Source organism: Cynocephalus volans, chromosome X, assembly GCF_027409185.1.
Source record: "Cynocephalus volans isolate mCynVol1 chromosome X, mCynVol1.pri, whole genome shotgun sequence".
Taxonomy (NCBI): Eukaryota; Metazoa; Chordata; class Mammalia; order Dermoptera; family Cynocephalidae; genus Cynocephalus; species Cynocephalus volans.
The window spans coordinates 148,983,623-149,001,101 of NC_084478.1; the positions used below are offsets into that span (position 1 = coordinate 148,983,623).

The window sequence follows — 17,479 nt, forward strand, 5'->3', positions numbered from 1 at the left end:
GGGTTTTTGGCTTCAGAGCCACCTCTTCTCAGAAGTCCTGGCTGACTTCTTCAGCAGTGTTTGATATGGGTGGGGGTGGGAGTTTTCTTTGTGTTCTAGCTTCTGGAGGCTGGGCCTAGCCCAAGTCAGTGTTTGTTCTCCCTGCCTTGTCCTGCCAGGGAGGCAGCAGACTCAGGCCCTCCAGTGTATGGTGGTCCTGTGCTTGCCTTCCTCTGGACCCTCCTGGCCCTGGTTGCCTGTGACCCTTAAGTCCTGGGATGGAAATACCTGACTCCCGAGGAGAATGGGGTTGTTGTCATGCATGCCTCTTGTTCATTGACACCTTGTTGGCCAAAGGCCACCCTGACTTTGTTTTCATGGACACACAATAAAAAGACCATTTATTTGTAATGTATTGGCTCTTCGAGTTGGGGGAGGGGTTGGGCTCCAATGGCATGGGGCTTCTGGTCTTGGATCTCAAGGATCACTATCTGGCTTTGCATTTCTGTTTTGGTCTTGGGTTAGGGATCAAATGCTACCCATAGATATGTTTGTGTTTTGTTTTGGGGTTTTATTCCTTAACTCATTCCCCAAAGCATTTACAATGTGCATAGTTTATATGCAAATACTACGCCATTTATGTAAGGGACTTGAGCATCAGTGGATTTTGGTATGGGGTTGGGGTGTGGTGGGGTGGGTATTGGAGTTGTCCTGGAACCAATCCCCCAATATACTGAGGGATGCCTACTTATAAAAATAACTATAGTACAATAAAGTGTGTGGAGAGATCTCAGTTGGAAGTGCAGCATACCGGTATCTGTGATGTTTTAACTGGGAAAAGCCAAAGGCAACCTCAGCATCCAAGGGCACATAGCTGGTGGAGCTTTCCTGAGCTCCTGGAATTGCTGCTTATTTAATGACACAGGGGAAAAATCTTAAGACTCTGAAGTTCTCCAAACGGTCCATGACTCCATTGACTACATACACACACACGCACACACACACAAACACACACACACACACACGCATGCACCTGCTCCCCCATACACACACCATGCCCTTCTTTCCCTGTTTATCCAGTTAGATGTACCATCCAGCCCTATAAACACTCCTTTACCAACCCCTTTAGTTCCTTTGCCTCTCTCTCCCTCCAGTGCCCTTGTGTGTTTACAGCCTCATGACTCTCTGAACCCCGTAGGACCAGCCTGCTTCCCAGCTGTGCTTGAAGTGCTGAATGTTGTCGGGGCCATCTCTTCCTAGTGCTGGCTGGGTGAAATTTGATGGTTAGTTCCCTGGTATTATACTCCTTCTCCCTCTCTCCAAAAGTACTCTTTCACCCCTTTCTTCTCTCCTCAAACTTCCAACATCCCTGCTGATGACTTTGCTCCATAGTTCACTGAGAAAAGAGGTGCAACTGGCTGAGAATCACGTCATCCTCCCACCATCAAACCTACTCACTGTGTTTGTGTCCCTATTCTCTGCTCTGGCCTGGTGGCAGTGGATGAACTGTCTCTGCCCCTACAAGGCCAACTCGTGTGCTTGTCCCATCTTCCATCCCTTATCTCACATGTTTAGAAGTACCTTTTTTCCTCACATCCGCTTCTAGTGACAACCTTGGTGCCTGCACCCCTTTATTATGTGTATGTATATCAAAACATAATGTTGTGCACCTTAACTTTATACCATGAATAAACTCATAAACTCACTGCTAAAGTCATCTACACAGCCTTTCCCTGCTCTGCCTAATCCATCCGCTCCACAGAGACCATTTGAACGCCTGGGAATGTGGAGGGGATGAAGACGCATTAGGGCCAGAAAAGGCACATGGGGTCACATGGGACACATGATGACATCCTTAGGCTCACAGAGTCCTGGCCTTCAGAGTATGGAGGAAGCGGAAATATTTCTTCATTATAAAGATGGGGAAACTGACACCCAAAAAGGAAAAGGACTTGCCCTATATCCCACAGTGATGGGGCTGAATAGCCAGGAATGATACACGTTCACTTCCCTATTTCTCAACGATGCCTTCAATTATTACAGTGAATTACTTTGTTATCTCTATGTTTTTGTCCCAAAAGTAATAACATGAGATATTATATGCAAAAAGTTCAAGCTGTCTGGATTTACATGGAGTAAAATATAAAAGCGTGCCCTCTTGCAGGCCCACACAGGGCATTTCTCTTCCCAGTGCTACCCACTGTCAATGATGTCAGTGTCAAGCCACACTGCACCGAACCACCTCTCAAGAGTTTGCTGCACTTTCAGAAACTCTCATTTGCCCTGGGGGTGAACTTGCCTTGGTCTACTCAGCAGCAAACATCAGGGAGCATAAGATCCACTTGGAGAATGTATGAAAAACCACCAAATTACATACTTTAAGAGCCAGGGTTTTATGTGATGTGAGATTTATCTTGGACAAAGGTCACAACAGGATTTGGGGGATGTCACGGAGGACCAAGGTATTGAATAAGAGGTGGCAGAGTCCACATTTTACTCCATATACATCTCAACAACTTGGACTATTTTACATGTAATTTATCATGTTATTACTTGTGGGATAAAAACATGCATCTTGCCCCGAGAGCATTTCCCCCCCCCTTCCAGCAATGGAGGACAAAGCACAGGTACAGAAGCCTTAGTGACACCGCAGCTCCTTGGCCTCCCCACAGCACCAACTCCACACACACAACTTTTCTCATGAACAGCCTGGGCCGCCCCTCGCAGGCAGAGGGTTCGCTCCATCAGACCCGCCACGCCTTCACTGCTCCTGGAAGGGGTCATTGGGGCACTTTTGTCTTGAGTCACCTAAGTAGGTCCCAGAAAGACTCCTCAGTTTAGATGTGCCCCTCCCTCCAGGTCCTATGATCTCTCCCACCTCCTAAATTGCACCTCATTCCTATGGTGGTCTAAGCTCGGAGCCTGGGACTAATTCCTCACACCTCCTTCTCTTCCTCAGTTCCTACATCTACTCTGTCACCAAGGTCTGTCCATTCATCTTCAACTGATCCTCCAAGTCCTCCCACTTCTCTTCATCTCTGTGGTCACACCCCAAGTCCAAGCTGCCACCATCTCCAGCCTAAACAACAGGCTGGACTGGCCACCCACCTGATCCTCCTATGGCCTCTTATTGCCTCTGTCCTTTCTCTCAAAAGCAGCCGAGGAGATCCTTTAAAAAGTAAGTCTTATCCGATCACTTCCATCTCTGAATACAGGCCAGGCAGTGGCTTCCCATCAGCCTTGGACATAAACCCCGACTCCTTCCCGTGGCCTCCAAGCCCTGCCACACCGAGCCCAGTGCCCATGTGACCTCCCCTGTGCCAATCTTCCGACTCACTCGGCTCCAGCCACGCTCTTCCGCATTCTTGGGACACACCAAGTTCTAGTGTGTCTTCCCTCTGTTGAGAATGTTTCTCTACAGGCGGCCGATGCCTTCCCATCTCGCAGGTCTCCATTCTGATGCCGCTGCCTCAGCGGATGTGGTAGGAAGGAGTGTTTGGTCTCCCTCCCCTGCTGGCCCTTGTCACGGTTCACTGTAGGCAGAATATACTTCCACATCCTACTGCCTTTGGGCTTTGGCCCGTGACTTGCCAACATGATAGATATGAGTGGGCGTGAGGTGCACCATGTCCAGTGAGAGGCTTTGATGTGCTTCCGTGGTTTGACGTTCCACTTCTGCCTCTGCCCTGGCACATTGGGAGTCACGCCCTCACTCATGTAACCACTGCTGCTTCTATTGGGCACCCAGAATGAGGAGACACGTGGAGCAGACCTGAAGCCATCTCCACCATCGCACACACAGCCACAAGTGACCCGAAGGCCATGAGTGAGAAATGTTGATGTGAACCACTGAGGACCGGGGGCTGTTTGTTTGGCAGCACTATTAATGACACCTGCCCTTAGCATTGATTTAGGAATTTTACTAATGTATATGTATAATGAATTTTTTGTGGTTTATGTATTTTACATCTATTTCTAAAGGTAAATTGTCTAGAGTGCTTTGCTTTCTACGTATAATTTTCAGTGCTATGTGGAAGTTTCAATGCACATGCATCTGAAAACTTGAATCGATAATTCTCATTCATTTCCATTTATAATGTGCATTTTTATATTTAACAATACAGTCTTCATTTTATTTAATAGCTATGAAATTTTTTGTGAATATATTTCGAACAACTTAGTGAATTGTCTTCTTTTGTCGAGTTAGGGAAATTGCTTTCACGAACCATTCAAAATAAAATCGTCCCACTGGGAGAAGAGCCAGGGTCCTGGGGCCTGGGGTCTGCCTGCTCTTTCTCGCCCTCCCATCAACTTCTACCCACTTATTCCTTGGGGCTGTCCAACTGCCCTTGGGCCCCAACCAGCTATTGCCCCATGTCATGTTGCCCAGCTCCATGCATCCCAGGGGCCACCATGGACCATCATGGCCCCTGCCCCGCACATCCCCGAATGTTAACCTGGCTCCTGTGGCCCCTCATCCCCACCTCCATCCCAGCCCTGTCTGGCCAGCCATCAATTGCCCACAGCAGAGGAGAGACTCAGCTGCAACATCCAGAGAACTTTATTGACCAGAAATATCTGCTGAACCACTGAGGAGAAGGGGACATATCAGAGAGGAAATCCTAACGGGCACAAGAGGTCATGTGTCCCAGGGTGGACACGCGCCTCATGGCTTTGCACAGACACGAAGGCGGTGGGAGTGGGGAATGGGAGTGCCTGATTGACACGGGAGTCACCTCAGGGCCAACACAGATAAGGGTGGGCTTCACAGAAGATGGAACACCCTGACCCATGACTGGGAATGGGGGACCCCTCTTTGGAGTCCCCAGCAGCTCCATCCTTGAAATGGCCTCTTTCCCCCTAATGTCTCCCAGTCTAGTGCAGGTGGCAGCCATCTTCTGGTCCCTCATCCAGGCCTTGGCCGGACACCCAGACCTTCCCCCTTCTCCGAGACAAGACTGGAGTCTTTGGGGTCCTTGCCTGACTGTGTATGGAGAGGCATTCTACTGGGAGTGGGGTGCTCAATTTGCCCCCTTCCCCGTGTCCTTGGCAGCCTGATGGGCTCTGGACATTGCTTTCTTGGCCCTGAGGGAAGCATGTGTGTCATACCTCCCCAGAGATATCCATTTGTCTGGCCCATGTCAGTCTTCCATAGTTCCTTTGCCTTTCCTTTGCTGCCTGGTCACAGATCAGTACCACCTGGGCCAGAAACAGAGCTCCAGTCCCTGTGGGTCTCACCACCCAGCACCCAGCATCTGGCCCGTCACGGGAGTCCAGGACCATGTGGACAGCCTCTCCAAAAGCCAGATGACAAGCAGGCTCCCGTGGGGCCGCGCCTCCGGGTGGTGTTGCCAGGCCCCCTTCTCTTTCCTTGCCTGGCATCCTCTCTGGAGACTTGCTTTACCCACTCAAGCGTTACTGGCCCAGGAGGAGACAGTGGGGGCATTTTTAGTACCTGATGGTGATTGCCTTTGAACTTGACTGGTTTTAAAGGTGGGAGCAGACACACGGGAAACATGAATTCTAATTGGATGAGGCCTACCCACGTCATGGAGGGCTGTTTGGTTACTCAGAGTTCACTAATTTGAGTGTTAATCTCATCTGAAAACATCCTCCAAGTTGACACACAAAGTTAATCATCACACCTACCAAGCACTAAAGTGAGTAGTTTTGAAATATTTCCTCGGGCAGTGTAATATGTGAATACTTTTTTCTCTGTGGCTTCATAAAAATGTTTACTGTCAAGGAAGACGCTTTCTGCCTTCATCACATCATTTTGTTATCCTTGGATATTTTGAGGGAAAAGTATAGATTTTCTGAGTTATGAGCATTAATCAATGGACTGGAGAGTTCTTAGTTTTGAATAGAATGAGGCCCATTTGGAATCCAGACAGAACAATAAGAGCCTCATTGTTCTCTTTATTTAAAACCCTCAGGAAGATCTCACCTGACATTTTAGGCTCATGGTCTGCAAGGATTCACATAAATCCTATTTAGCTCTTTATTAGCCTTTTTTTTTTTTTTTTTTTTTTTTTTTAAATTCCCCGATTGGGACGCTGATTTCAAGAACAGCTGTGGACCTATTTGAGTCAGCCATCTGCACTGTCAGACAATTCCCAGGATGGGTTTTTGCTGAGATTAGCCCAACACATCCAGAACGACTGGACCTGGACCTGCTTCGTCCTTGCTGTGGGGCTGGTGTCCCTGACAGTGTTTTTTAGCCACAGCCTTTCCCCAAAGGCTTGTGGCTGTGTTTCTCAGCAAGGGTCATACGTGTGCTGGTGAGGCCTTTTCTCCCTTATATTTTCAAGTGATAATTTTTAGAACCTCATCATATGCATAGAAATCTTATTTGGCCTTGAAAATCTGCATTATCATATTACCAAATCTCAATGATGTGTCAGCATGCTAAAACCATCAAGGTGTCTTCTGTAATCATAAATTTCCACACGCACAATGTGCCTGTCATAATGTTGAATGTCTTAGGGTTGTTTTATATACTGCTCCAATTTTGTCTGAAACTTCACATGCAAATCAGGATTTCTTTTTTCGAATGGTTGATTCTCCTTTTATGTTCCACGTGCTTTATAGGAATGGGTGTTTCCTCTCCTTTGTTCTACTCAAAGGCAGTTTTATTCCAGGCTCTAGGGAAAACAGCTGTACCATCCTTGGCCAGCCATGATGCTCTGCCCTCTTTTATAAAATTACTGAATGTGACTCTGATCTACCTGCTGAAGTTTTTCACTCTGTAATTAAGATTAATGTATGTTCATCTATTAGGAAGACTGGATTCAGAATTTGATTCCCCAGCCTGTGCTTTCGGGGAAAGCGCTTTTTGGTCAATGGATTTGTATGTCATTCCTTTGGGGAAAAATATTCAAGGGTATTTAGTAAGCTCTGTTTTTCTTAGTTTTGACGTTATTAGTATAGGAATATTTAAGTACCAAAGGCAATGTTCTTTTATAAAATAGATGTTAGAGTGCCTTCTTCTAAAATTCTTCTCCATTAATGTTAAACTTAATTGTTGAAATTTATTTATCAATTTGGCCAAATTGAGACATCTAAAGGATTATTAGCATTTAAACACATAAAATTTATTATGTATTAGTATAGGTTCCAAACATGTATATTACTTAATTTGTTAATGCTTAGATTTTCTCAGTAGATAACCAGAAAGTGACTACTTGCAAGAAATACCACCACTAGACCTTGGTCATTGAATCTGTTTCAGTCCAGTCAGGGGAGAGAAACCACACAGTAGATTAAATGAGAAGGAAGTTTAATGTAAAGTATTATTAAATTCAAAGAAATAAGTGACTACAAGTTTTCAGGAAATTATGTGTGGTTCTCTAGGGCCCTGGGAGAATACCCAGGGAAGGATGAACTTGGAAGGAGATCCCCTCCCCTAGTCTGAGGTTCAGACTTTGTTGGAGAACTTATATTTCAGCCCACAGGATAGCAGAGAAATTTGCTGGTTTTCCCAGGCTATACTGGTCTGCACTTGCGTGGCAAGCAGGAAGCAGCTCTCTGGAGTATAGGCAGGACACACAGGCAATTGGCAACCAATGGTGTGGTTGTGTAGAGGGAGCAGAGGCTTGGTTTGGGCAGGAGACTTTTGGAATGCTAGTATCCATGTGGAGAGTGCCATGAGAATGTTATCACTAGGGCAGGCCAAGAGTGCAAGCTTAGCAAGGAACTGCATGTTGTGGGTGCATGGCTTACACAGCAGCCGTCAGCAGGGGAGCCCCTTTCTCCTGCAGTGTCCTTCCAGCATCCTCAACTGAGAAAGTGTCATATCATGCTCACTATAAAGAAATATGCTTAATGTAATTCTGTCCATTATAGCAGAGCAAACATGGAAGGGAAAGTTTGGAGGTGAGAGGCAATTAAATGACAGCTAACACGGTCGTAGTCTCATCGTACTGTGAACCGTCTTCCTCCTTATTATTTATTATCAGTTGAGGAGTGACTCCCTCCATAGATTTTACAACCCAATTATTGCTGTGAAGAGGTGATCCAAGAACAAAACTCCAAATTGAGTTTTGGTGCCATCATCTGAACCTTCTCTTCTCCATTCAGGAGTACATACATGGATAGTGAAGTGAAGATGCTATTTAGCTGGAAATGCCAAATTTGTTACTTCTTACCCCTATTCATTGGATTTCCCCAGTGGCACCAATTCTGGAACTGGCTGGCCTAACTAGACATGAAAGGCAATTATTAAATCTGATTAAAGGTCTGGCCGGTTAGCTCAGTTTGTTAGAGCCCAGCCTTAGAGCCCCAGGGTCACAGGTTCAGATTCCCGTACCCGCCAGCTGCCAAAAACCAAATAAATCTGATAAAAGAAAAACATACATATATTGTATTGGGAACTATAATTCATGTATTTAAATGTTAATAATTTGAATTTAAATTACTTCTCATTGATATTTAGAATGTGTTTCATTGTTATTGTGGCTGATTATTATAAAATAAGTACCAGAATGCTATATTGGTTTGTATAATTTTGAAAATAAAGTTGTTCTTGAATAACGAACAGACATGATCCTGAAAAAATAACTTTTAAAAAGGTTCCATTGAAAAAAAATTCAGTAAGCATTTACTGAGTCCCTACTGAGCCCCTGCACTAAGCATAGATACTTCAGATTCTCCAAGATCTTATTTTTCTTAAATCAGGTTGACTAGTTAGCACCCCTGGGAATTTCTGAACATTTCATTGCCAGGTCAATAAATACATGTGACAGATGTCTTATGCTGTTTCCCTTAGTTTTAGTGTGTCAGCAATATCTGTCCACTGAATTAATGGCTGCTGATAACTTGTTTGGTATCTGTAGAACTATACATCTGTGTGCCGGTAGAATGGCAGAAAACTACGGCGGAGCCATCATGTTCCAGGATCTCTACTTTTGCTGCCCCCATAGGGAGTTCCTTGTTCTCAGAATGTATTTTTTCAAAATGCAGTTTTAGAAGTCTTTTGTCCACTCTGTTGCTCACGCACTGGTGATTTTTGTGGAGAAAGGCAATAGGTTGATATGGTCTCATAAAATGCCCATGAAATCAAAGCTTGTTATAAAAATATCAAAAATAGTGATAAAGACTTTCATTTTTATCATTGTTATTAACAGCAGTCTTTACAATAAAAAGGAGGTGGTACTCATGGAGCTTTCCTCAACTTGTATTGACGGTAGCGTCTACAGTCAGCCATTTTTCTATTTATTCCTCTTCCCGCTATCACACTTCTCTCGGTTTTCCTGCACTGCACGTTGCAAACACTTACTACATATTGGTTGAGTCTCTCTGCTCCGTCTGCAGCCATCCTTTTTTCTGAACATATGGTTTTCTGGCTTCATCCCATTCCCAGTGACCCATCTTTGGGAGATTGCTCTCTCTTTTGTAACTAATTATTGTATTCAGTTAGCTCTGCAGAATAGCTCCAGGTGGATAAATAGGACTTCCCAGCTTAAGTGGAAAGAGGCAGACATACTTGCAATAGGAAACCCTTATTTGGCCCCCTGAAAGGAACTGGAAGTCTAAGAGTTCTCATTCTCTGTTTTTGTTTTTCCAGAATGGCCCATTTTACCCAAACTTAATTATCAGGATGTTTCTGAACCCTTAGAAGGGGCCTCCGTCAACTGGAATTGCCTGTGTCTACAGGTTCAAGGTGTTCGGTTGTGCCAGTTCATTCCGCAGAGTGGCTCTTATTGTATCTGACCTCCCATGGAAGGGGAAGAAACTGGGTGATGAGGCTCGTCACAGGAGAGCCCTCTCTCCCACTCAGGCTGGTCACCTCACCATCCCTCAAACAGCCACACTTCTTCCACCTCTGTGCTTTTGCACAAGGCACACCACTTTACATTCTTTTGTTCAGGTCATAGTTCTCCTTCAGTTTCCTTTCCGTGTTTTCTGTGGGACCTTTTCTAACCCTTCCAGTCCTCACTTTCCTTGCAACTCTTACACTATGTATATAGTCTCTACCTGCAACTTAATACTTACCTTTCCCTTGTGGTGCTTATGGATGTTTGTATGATCCAGACTACATTGTAGGTGGGATGCATTTTACACTTCTCTTTCCCCCCAGTTGTTCACTGGCAGTCATTTGTTAAAATACACAGGAGTTTGTTGCATGTATCTATCCCTTAACCCAGAACATTTAGCTTAAGGTCGGACTAAACACGGTTAAAAAAAAAAAAAAGTATACATCTTTCATTATCTCTCTTTTCCGATTGGCTGCTGTGAATTCATAAGTGTGGCCAAGAGCTTTTAAACATTTGATTGACGGCACTTATAGAAATACTGTTTTTAAAGCAGGTCTTACTGTACTAGCTGCCCATACTTCAAGTATTAACATGTGGCCGGGAAGAGTGTGGATTAAAATCTATTGGTAAAGGGCTTCTGTCTATGCCCATAGAGTGAGAGAAGCAGGTAGGAATGGAGTAGAAAAGCAGATTGAATCGTGACCCTTCTCTCCTTAAAATGGAGTGATGGCTTTCTACTGTATAAGATCCCCAGTCCTCAACATGCGTGGTCTGGCCCCCACAACCCTCATCTCATCCCCTTCTCCTCCTAGCTCGGCACACTCCAGCCACTGTAGCTCTTCTGCCCTTCTTTGCCTGATTAACTCCCACTGAGTCCTGAGGTGATACGTACTATATATTGTCTCTTTCTCAGAGATGTCGTCCCTGACCCCCCAGTCCAAATCAAACATCCCCAATATATAATTTCTCATCACTGACATTGCTTTTTCTTCCTACTGCTTCTTGCCTTTCACTTTTTTCCCCATTTATTTTCATTTTTATTTGATGTTTATATATATATGTATGTATAAAGGTCAAGATTCTTACAGCAGTTATTTCAAATGAGACCATGCAAAGCAATTCATTGTGCACAACAATCCTTTCTTCCCTTTGGTTCTGCTGCCTTATACAAGAGTGTGAATGGCAGAAAATTGGATGACATGTGGCCGGTTGGAAATGTCATCTGTTTACAAAAACAACAGAAAAACCCCAAACAACAACACGCAGGACAGTTTCTACTTTTGTAAGTCAATTTATAATAAGTATTTTGTTTTTTATTTAGGAGGCACATGGAACTGAAATCTTTAGTTGTCCGATTTTATTAAACTAACCCACAAAAATGCACAAATAACAGTCCTGACACTCCGCAGACTTTGGAGGGTTGAGATTGTAGACACTTTTATCTTTAGTAGATTCAAAGACTTAGCCTGAAAACGTTGGCTTTTTCTCTTAATAGAAATAAATCTTCTTAGGGGTTTTCCTCTAGTTTTGCTAGAGTGGCTTCCAGAAGAATAGGGAAGAACACTTCATGTGAAATTTAAAGTGTGAAAACTGTAAAGTATTCTCTTGCATTATATGAACATTTGCTAGTTGCATAGACTAAAGACAGTTGGTTTGCTAAATAGCACTGAAGAAAATCCTGACCCAAGTGGCACTACTTAGTCCAAATGTTTCTGACCGAAGAAAACTATACAATATTTATAGGCTAACTGTATGAGATGGTTGACATTAATACTGTACATATTTTACATGTCAAATACATAGTCCAAGAGTTCGTAAAACAAGGTCATGCATTATTACCTCTAAGAATGTCATGTACAAGATATACCTCCCCAAGTACTTGTGACAGCATTTCAGGTAGAAGCAGTCTTATATGCAAAAACAATCCAGTTTCTCTGCTATGCTAAGTATATAATTTAAAGAATCTTCAGAGATTACTGAGAAAAAAAATCTCAGTCCACTGAAGACTAAAGTGTCAATTTGTGGGATTTAAAATGTTTCCTTTTTAAAAAATACCGGAATACATAACCTTTGTACAAAGAAAAATATAAAATTTCTGGACGATCATGATTGATCACACTACTACACAATTGAGAATGAAATGTCATTGGTTAAAAGTTTTTCTACTTTATTCATTCCTTTGACAGCATTAATTTTTGAACTAACGTTTACATTTAGTTCACCTGCATTTATGGCACAAGATCTCATTTTCAAAATGGCACCAATTTTCCTTAAGTGTAACAGCATTCTATTTTTAGCAGCAATTCTATTTTTAAAGGTTAACAATTTGTAGAACAAATGTTTTATCTATACTTATTTTCTACTTTATACCCACCAGTTATAATATTCACAAAAGGCTAAAGTCTACTTTAAAAATGATCTTCCACTCTCCCCTTCCCCACATTTTAGTCAAAGGTTTTTCCTTCCACCTCATTTCTGAACTGGTTGGGGATGTACAGGAGTTTCAGACAAGGTACCTATGTGTTTTAGGTGGGATTCTTGATTTTAAATGAGTATAAAGACAAGTACAAGATGAAATATTTCTTAGTTCAGGTATGTCCTACTACCCCAAAAGTTAGTTAGTTACATGACAAATAGTACCTACGGACAACCTAGAAAGGAAGAGACATTCAACGCTAGGCTAGAAATCTTAAGTCTGAACAGCAAGAAGGCCGTTTTACACAACGGTGATGCAGTCATCACTGACTGGCATTTAAGGTTAGACTCTAATTTTGTGGTTACTGATAAATACGAAAGTTTACCTGAAGAGGTGTCACTAAATTTTAAAAAAAACTGAAAATGTTTTAAGAGCAATTTACACTGAGGAATATATGCTTCCATGATATTCTGCGTAAAGAGAGATTATCAGTAAAGGGAATTGACAACTGAGCCTGCTGAATAAAATTCCATGAATATAGTTTTCATGATAAGATGTATTTCCCCCTAAAAATCATCAACTCTATAGAGGTACACTTCATGTTAAACTATTATTCTCTAGGGAAAATATCCATATCAAACAGTTAGTGACATAATACGAGTTGAAAAAAACAATTTAGGGGGAAAATTTACCCACAAGTAATCTGATCTGACAAAACAAACCAGACTGATGTCAAATGGACAAAAAACTGAGAAAACGTTGCAAAAAAACTGATAACCACAAATACATGGTTGGGGGTGGGGAACAGTTAAGCCATCTAAAAAATCATTCCACATGGCTTTGGCTTATTAAAATATTTTACACTTTTCTTTAAAAAAAAAAAAAAAGATTTGAAAGCATCTGAAAAACATGCAAATTGTTTGAAAACCCTGCATGGAAAATTCAGACAGTTTGCAAGCCTCATTCAGATGTTTACCAAGGAAAGTCAACTCTCCCCATGAGACTGCATATGGTGGGAAAGGTCTTTATAATTCTCTCTGTGTTATACTAGATGGCAACCCAGAGGTCCGTGCAGCAGTTACAAACAAGGTGTATTATCTGGAAGGGACGGGACTGTGGTATTTGCTTTGGTTGGGGAACCACCCAGCTTCGGTTTTTCCAGATATTCTGCACGCACAGGTTTATGACACTGGAGAACTTGGATTGCATCTTCTACTTTGAACCACTCTCTCTCCCTGCCTTCATTAACAGGATCTTCCCAATCTTCTCCTAGCTCAGTGACTGTAAGAACATGAACACATGTTCTGTGCTTTCGGTCTTGGTTCTGCGGCACGGTGCCCAGGAGTCTGCCTAATCTTCTTTTCACTCCAGCCTCCTCATCGACTTCCCCCAGGGCGGCGCCGCCATGCCCCTCCTCGGGCTGCATTCCTCCTCCTGGGACAACCCACTGGTCGGGGCACCGACTGCTGCTCACCAGCAGCGCCTCGTCCTCCTGCTCGCTCCGGAAGCACAGGCGCGCTGCCCGCTTCTTGAAGCCCTCGCGGTCATAGGTCCGCGTCTGCTTGGGCTTGAGCTTGAGCTTGGGCTTGAGCTTCATCACAGAGGCCGGCGCTTGCTGCCGCTGCCGCTGCCGCTGCCGCCAGGAGAAGAGCGAGGCTCTGGAGCTGCGGCTCGCGCCACCGGGAGGCAGTTTCGAGAACCGGCGCCGCCGACTCGGCAGCCTTGGAATGGTTTGTAGTTGTGCATCTATTTGTGTGATGATTTGTTTAAAGTCCGTCTCCCCTTGTAGAGTGTAAGCTCCACAAGGGCGGGAACGTGGTCTGTTTTGCTTGCTCTTTTAACCCCACGTCCCTAGCTCCGTGCTTGGCACGTAATGGAGGCTCAATAAATACGAGTTTGAGAAACGGAATGAAAGCAGATGTGACAGCAGACTTTAGGGTTTGCAAGGTCGCGGGTGAAGTTAGGGGGGCAGAGGACTGTGGTCACAGAGACCTTTATGGGAGGAGCTGAATCAGGAAGTCGGTGCATTCAGGGCATGTCAGAGAGTCAGAAATAGTAGGTCCCTGGCTCTGCAGGGCTGGACAAATGGTGACTCTAAAGAGGCTCTAGAGCGTAATAGCCTGGAATACACTGTAATAGCTTCTTAACTCCCATTTCTTCTCTTTCCAGTCCATCAGCACACATTTACCAAACCAAGTTCTCTAACGTCGGTCCTTTATTGTTATTTCTTGCCTCCTCAGTGATCTTCAGCAGTTCGCCATGGTCAACAAATCCTGAACTCCTTGGTCCTGTATTCGAAGCCCCAGCCAGTCTCAGTCTCCTTCATACACTTTATCTTCTTTTGCTCTCTTGGTCAACTCTCTGAGCCCCAAATGCAGAACTGACACATTCTGGCTCTAAAACTGGTCTAGAGTAGTTCTGCTTGCTGCCATACAGGACCGTTATCTTTTAATAGCCATGTAAAATCCTCCAGTGCGTGAGGCCTGGAATCCTATTCCAATGCCTGTTTAATACCCTTGTATGTATTCCTGTTCTCTCACTCAACTCTCGCTTTATTTTGTTTTAGTTTGTTTTTTTTATCTCCTTTTTATCTGATTTAGTAGTATAAACATAGTAGATGTTAGATAAATATTTGTTAAAAGAGTAAATCATGCATGTGGTGGACTGTCTCACTAGGAATTTGCTGTGCATTAATATATTCACAGCAATAAAGAAGTAATACAATTTTAAAATGAGGAAAGTAAGATCTTGAATAGATTTCTCATTGGCAACTTCAATAAACTGCAAAGTGTGTGAACTTTAGTGTTCTCATAGGTCAAAGTACAAAAACATTGGTATATTGACTGCCAGTGGGGCCCAAAATATTGGTTACAATAAATACGATGTCCTTTTGCTTTGAGTTTGTGATATGCTGCTCAACTCACTGAATAATGCACATTGAAGAAATTGCTAAATAGAAATATTTAACATTACTTTAAAAGTACTGAATGCTCTTAGGAATGAAATAAACAGAATTGTGATACACTTCATAAAATAAAAGAACTGAACTGCTCGTACAGTTTACCTCAGGCTACTCTTTTCTATTTTCAGTAGATTTACCTTTTAAATTAAATTATATTTTGCTTAGGCTAATATTACAATTACTTTGCATTCCCGGAGCACATGTGTCAAGGGGGACATACATTTAACAGCAAAAACTATCTACAAAAGCAAAAGGCTCCTTTTCCTCCCGAAAGGATCTTTTATAAGAATCAAAATGCACAACTGATCAAAAATAATAGTTTAAGGGCTGGTCAGTTATCTCAGTTGGTTAGAGCATGATGTTGATAACACCAAAGTCAAAGGTTCGGATGTCAAAAAAAAAAAAAAAAAAGTTTAACAGGGTGCAAACAGTAGCTCAACAGAGCATATAAATTTATTTAGTTTCTTTTCTACACTTGTTTGAGCTTTCTGTTTTTGTTTTTTCTTCACTTTGTGCTTTACAACCAAAAGAAAGAAACTCCTTCAAGGAGATATATCCTCTAAGTAATTACTGTGTGCTATAAATTGGAATATTAGCTGAAGTTAATGGCAGAGAATGACAGTGTAAACTAACAGAGCATTATCTAAACCTTACGAATGATATAATGGGTGTTCTCCTGAAGAAAGACACAAGATGTCTCAAGGCCTGGGTTCTAGAACTGACTCCTATCTTATGAGCTTGAGAATATAATAACTCAATATTACTAGCATATATATTGTTATAAATGGTACTGATTCTTTATGTCCCTTGTCCATTCTCTTCCCATCCCACTCTCCCTCCCTCCACCCCCCTCTAATTACCCTAGATTTCTTCTCTCCTTCTGAAAGAGTAATGGTTACTCTGCTGGTTTGTTGCCTAGATGATCAGACTAAAGCTGAGAGGTGTGTTCAGGTCCCCCAATACTATCATAGAGCCGATGCTTCTTCTGTCACTCTGGAATGGGCTTTGTGGAGAGGGGCATCCTCTTCTTTTTGGTCACTGCTGGTGACTCTCCTTCTGTCAATGCACTCCAGTGGCTGGCGGACCATCTGCATGGTGGTTGTGGTGTCTAGCTGCTTCCACGGCAGCTGTGGATATTGTGGGGCCTATGACCCCTGTGGAAGAGCTTCCGAGCACTGAGATTCCTGCCAGGGCTCAGGAAACCACAAACACCCTTCAGATCTCAGTCTCACTCACTGAATGCTTTTTGAAATCAGCATCTGTCTTCCAGCCTCCCCTTCCCCCTGACTCACCAAGGTACTGTATGATTTCAGACTCTTTATTGACAACTATCAGGTTAAGTGTATTAATGGGAAGATGTGTTAGGTGCAGAAGCGACCGACATCATATTCCCACAAAATGAGTCCCGAGGAGGTCTCTGCACATGATGTCTTAGTTTCAAAAGGGAGCAACACACCAAAAATAGATCACTGCTGTTCTCTCTCAAGTTCTGAGGACTCTGGGATCAATGCGATTGGGGCTCACTATCTGGAATCGTGTGATGAGGACACAGAAGAAGGAGCAGAACTGAGTTCAGAAGAAGATTACAGTCCAGAGAGCAGGTGGGAACCGACGAGTGCACCCTTCTCTCCCCTTCTCAGTCTGATCTGGAAGCGACTGCAGCGATAGAAACCACCCTGTGAGAGTCCAGGAGGGAAGCTGTGCCCTCTGAGCCACGTTTTGTCTGATGGATCCTTTTTCTCAAGGCTGTTGATATTCTCTACCCTTGTCTGACAGCAATAGCAGTTCAGTGGTCTGCAGATTAGCTTCACTCTTCAATTAGTCTTATAACTAAGACATTCTTTTTATTATAAATGGTTTTTTGTATTTTGTCTTACTTTCTATGCTGCATCTGGTGTCCTGTATTGTGACCCAGCCTTAATTTCACTGATGATCACAGAATTTCATGAATCAGATTGAGGAACTACCCAGAATGAAGGAGACAGTATTTTCTAAACAGCCAGTACTTCACAAAAAGACTCTTGGCATTCCATCTGGCATGCTCACAGGCACCCCTATCCTGCTAGTCCCACGTGGGAAGCGCTCACTTGAGGGGGACAGAGTGTGCACAGGTGGATGCCATTCCTTCCCTTTCCCCTTCTCCCTACCGCGTGTACTGGGTCTGGCCCAGAGCTGCCTCTGTTTACTTCTGGGAGGTCACTGGAGGCCAGCTCAGCCCCTGGTTATGCCTAGTATCTGCACAACCCTCCAATGACTGGGGCTTACTAGACCTTCACATAGGAGCAATTTCATGCTCAATTCCGCTTTAGGTGACACCTGCACTCTGGAGGGTGCTGTGGAGATACAGAATGAATAAGACCTGATCCC

At 43.4% G+C, this 17,479-nt stretch overlaps 1 protein-coding gene and 1 pseudogene across 1 annotated transcript; one reads left to right on the plus strand and one right to left on the minus strand.

Annotated features, from left to right (window-relative positions):
* Positions 1-13,228: 13,228 nt before the first annotated feature.
* On the minus strand, positions 13,229-13,576 carry LOC134367410 (diphosphoinositol polyphosphate phosphohydrolase NUDT4B-like). Its single transcript, XM_063084151.1, has one exon. It carries the CDS (start codon positions 13,574-13,576, stop codon positions 13,229-13,231), a length of 348 nt encoding a protein of 115 aa, XP_062940221.1.
* Positions 13,577-16,259: 2,683 nt separating this feature from the next.
* On the plus strand, positions 16,260-16,794 carry LOC134366710 (UPF0524 protein C3orf70-like; annotated as a pseudogene).
* Positions 16,795-17,479: the final 685 nt, after the last annotated feature.

Coding starts and splice junctions, on each gene's coding strand:
- LOC134367410 (XM_063084151.1), bottom strand. CDS start 13,576: ATGCAGCCCGAGGAGGGGCATGGCGGCGCCGCCCTGGGGGAAGTCGAT.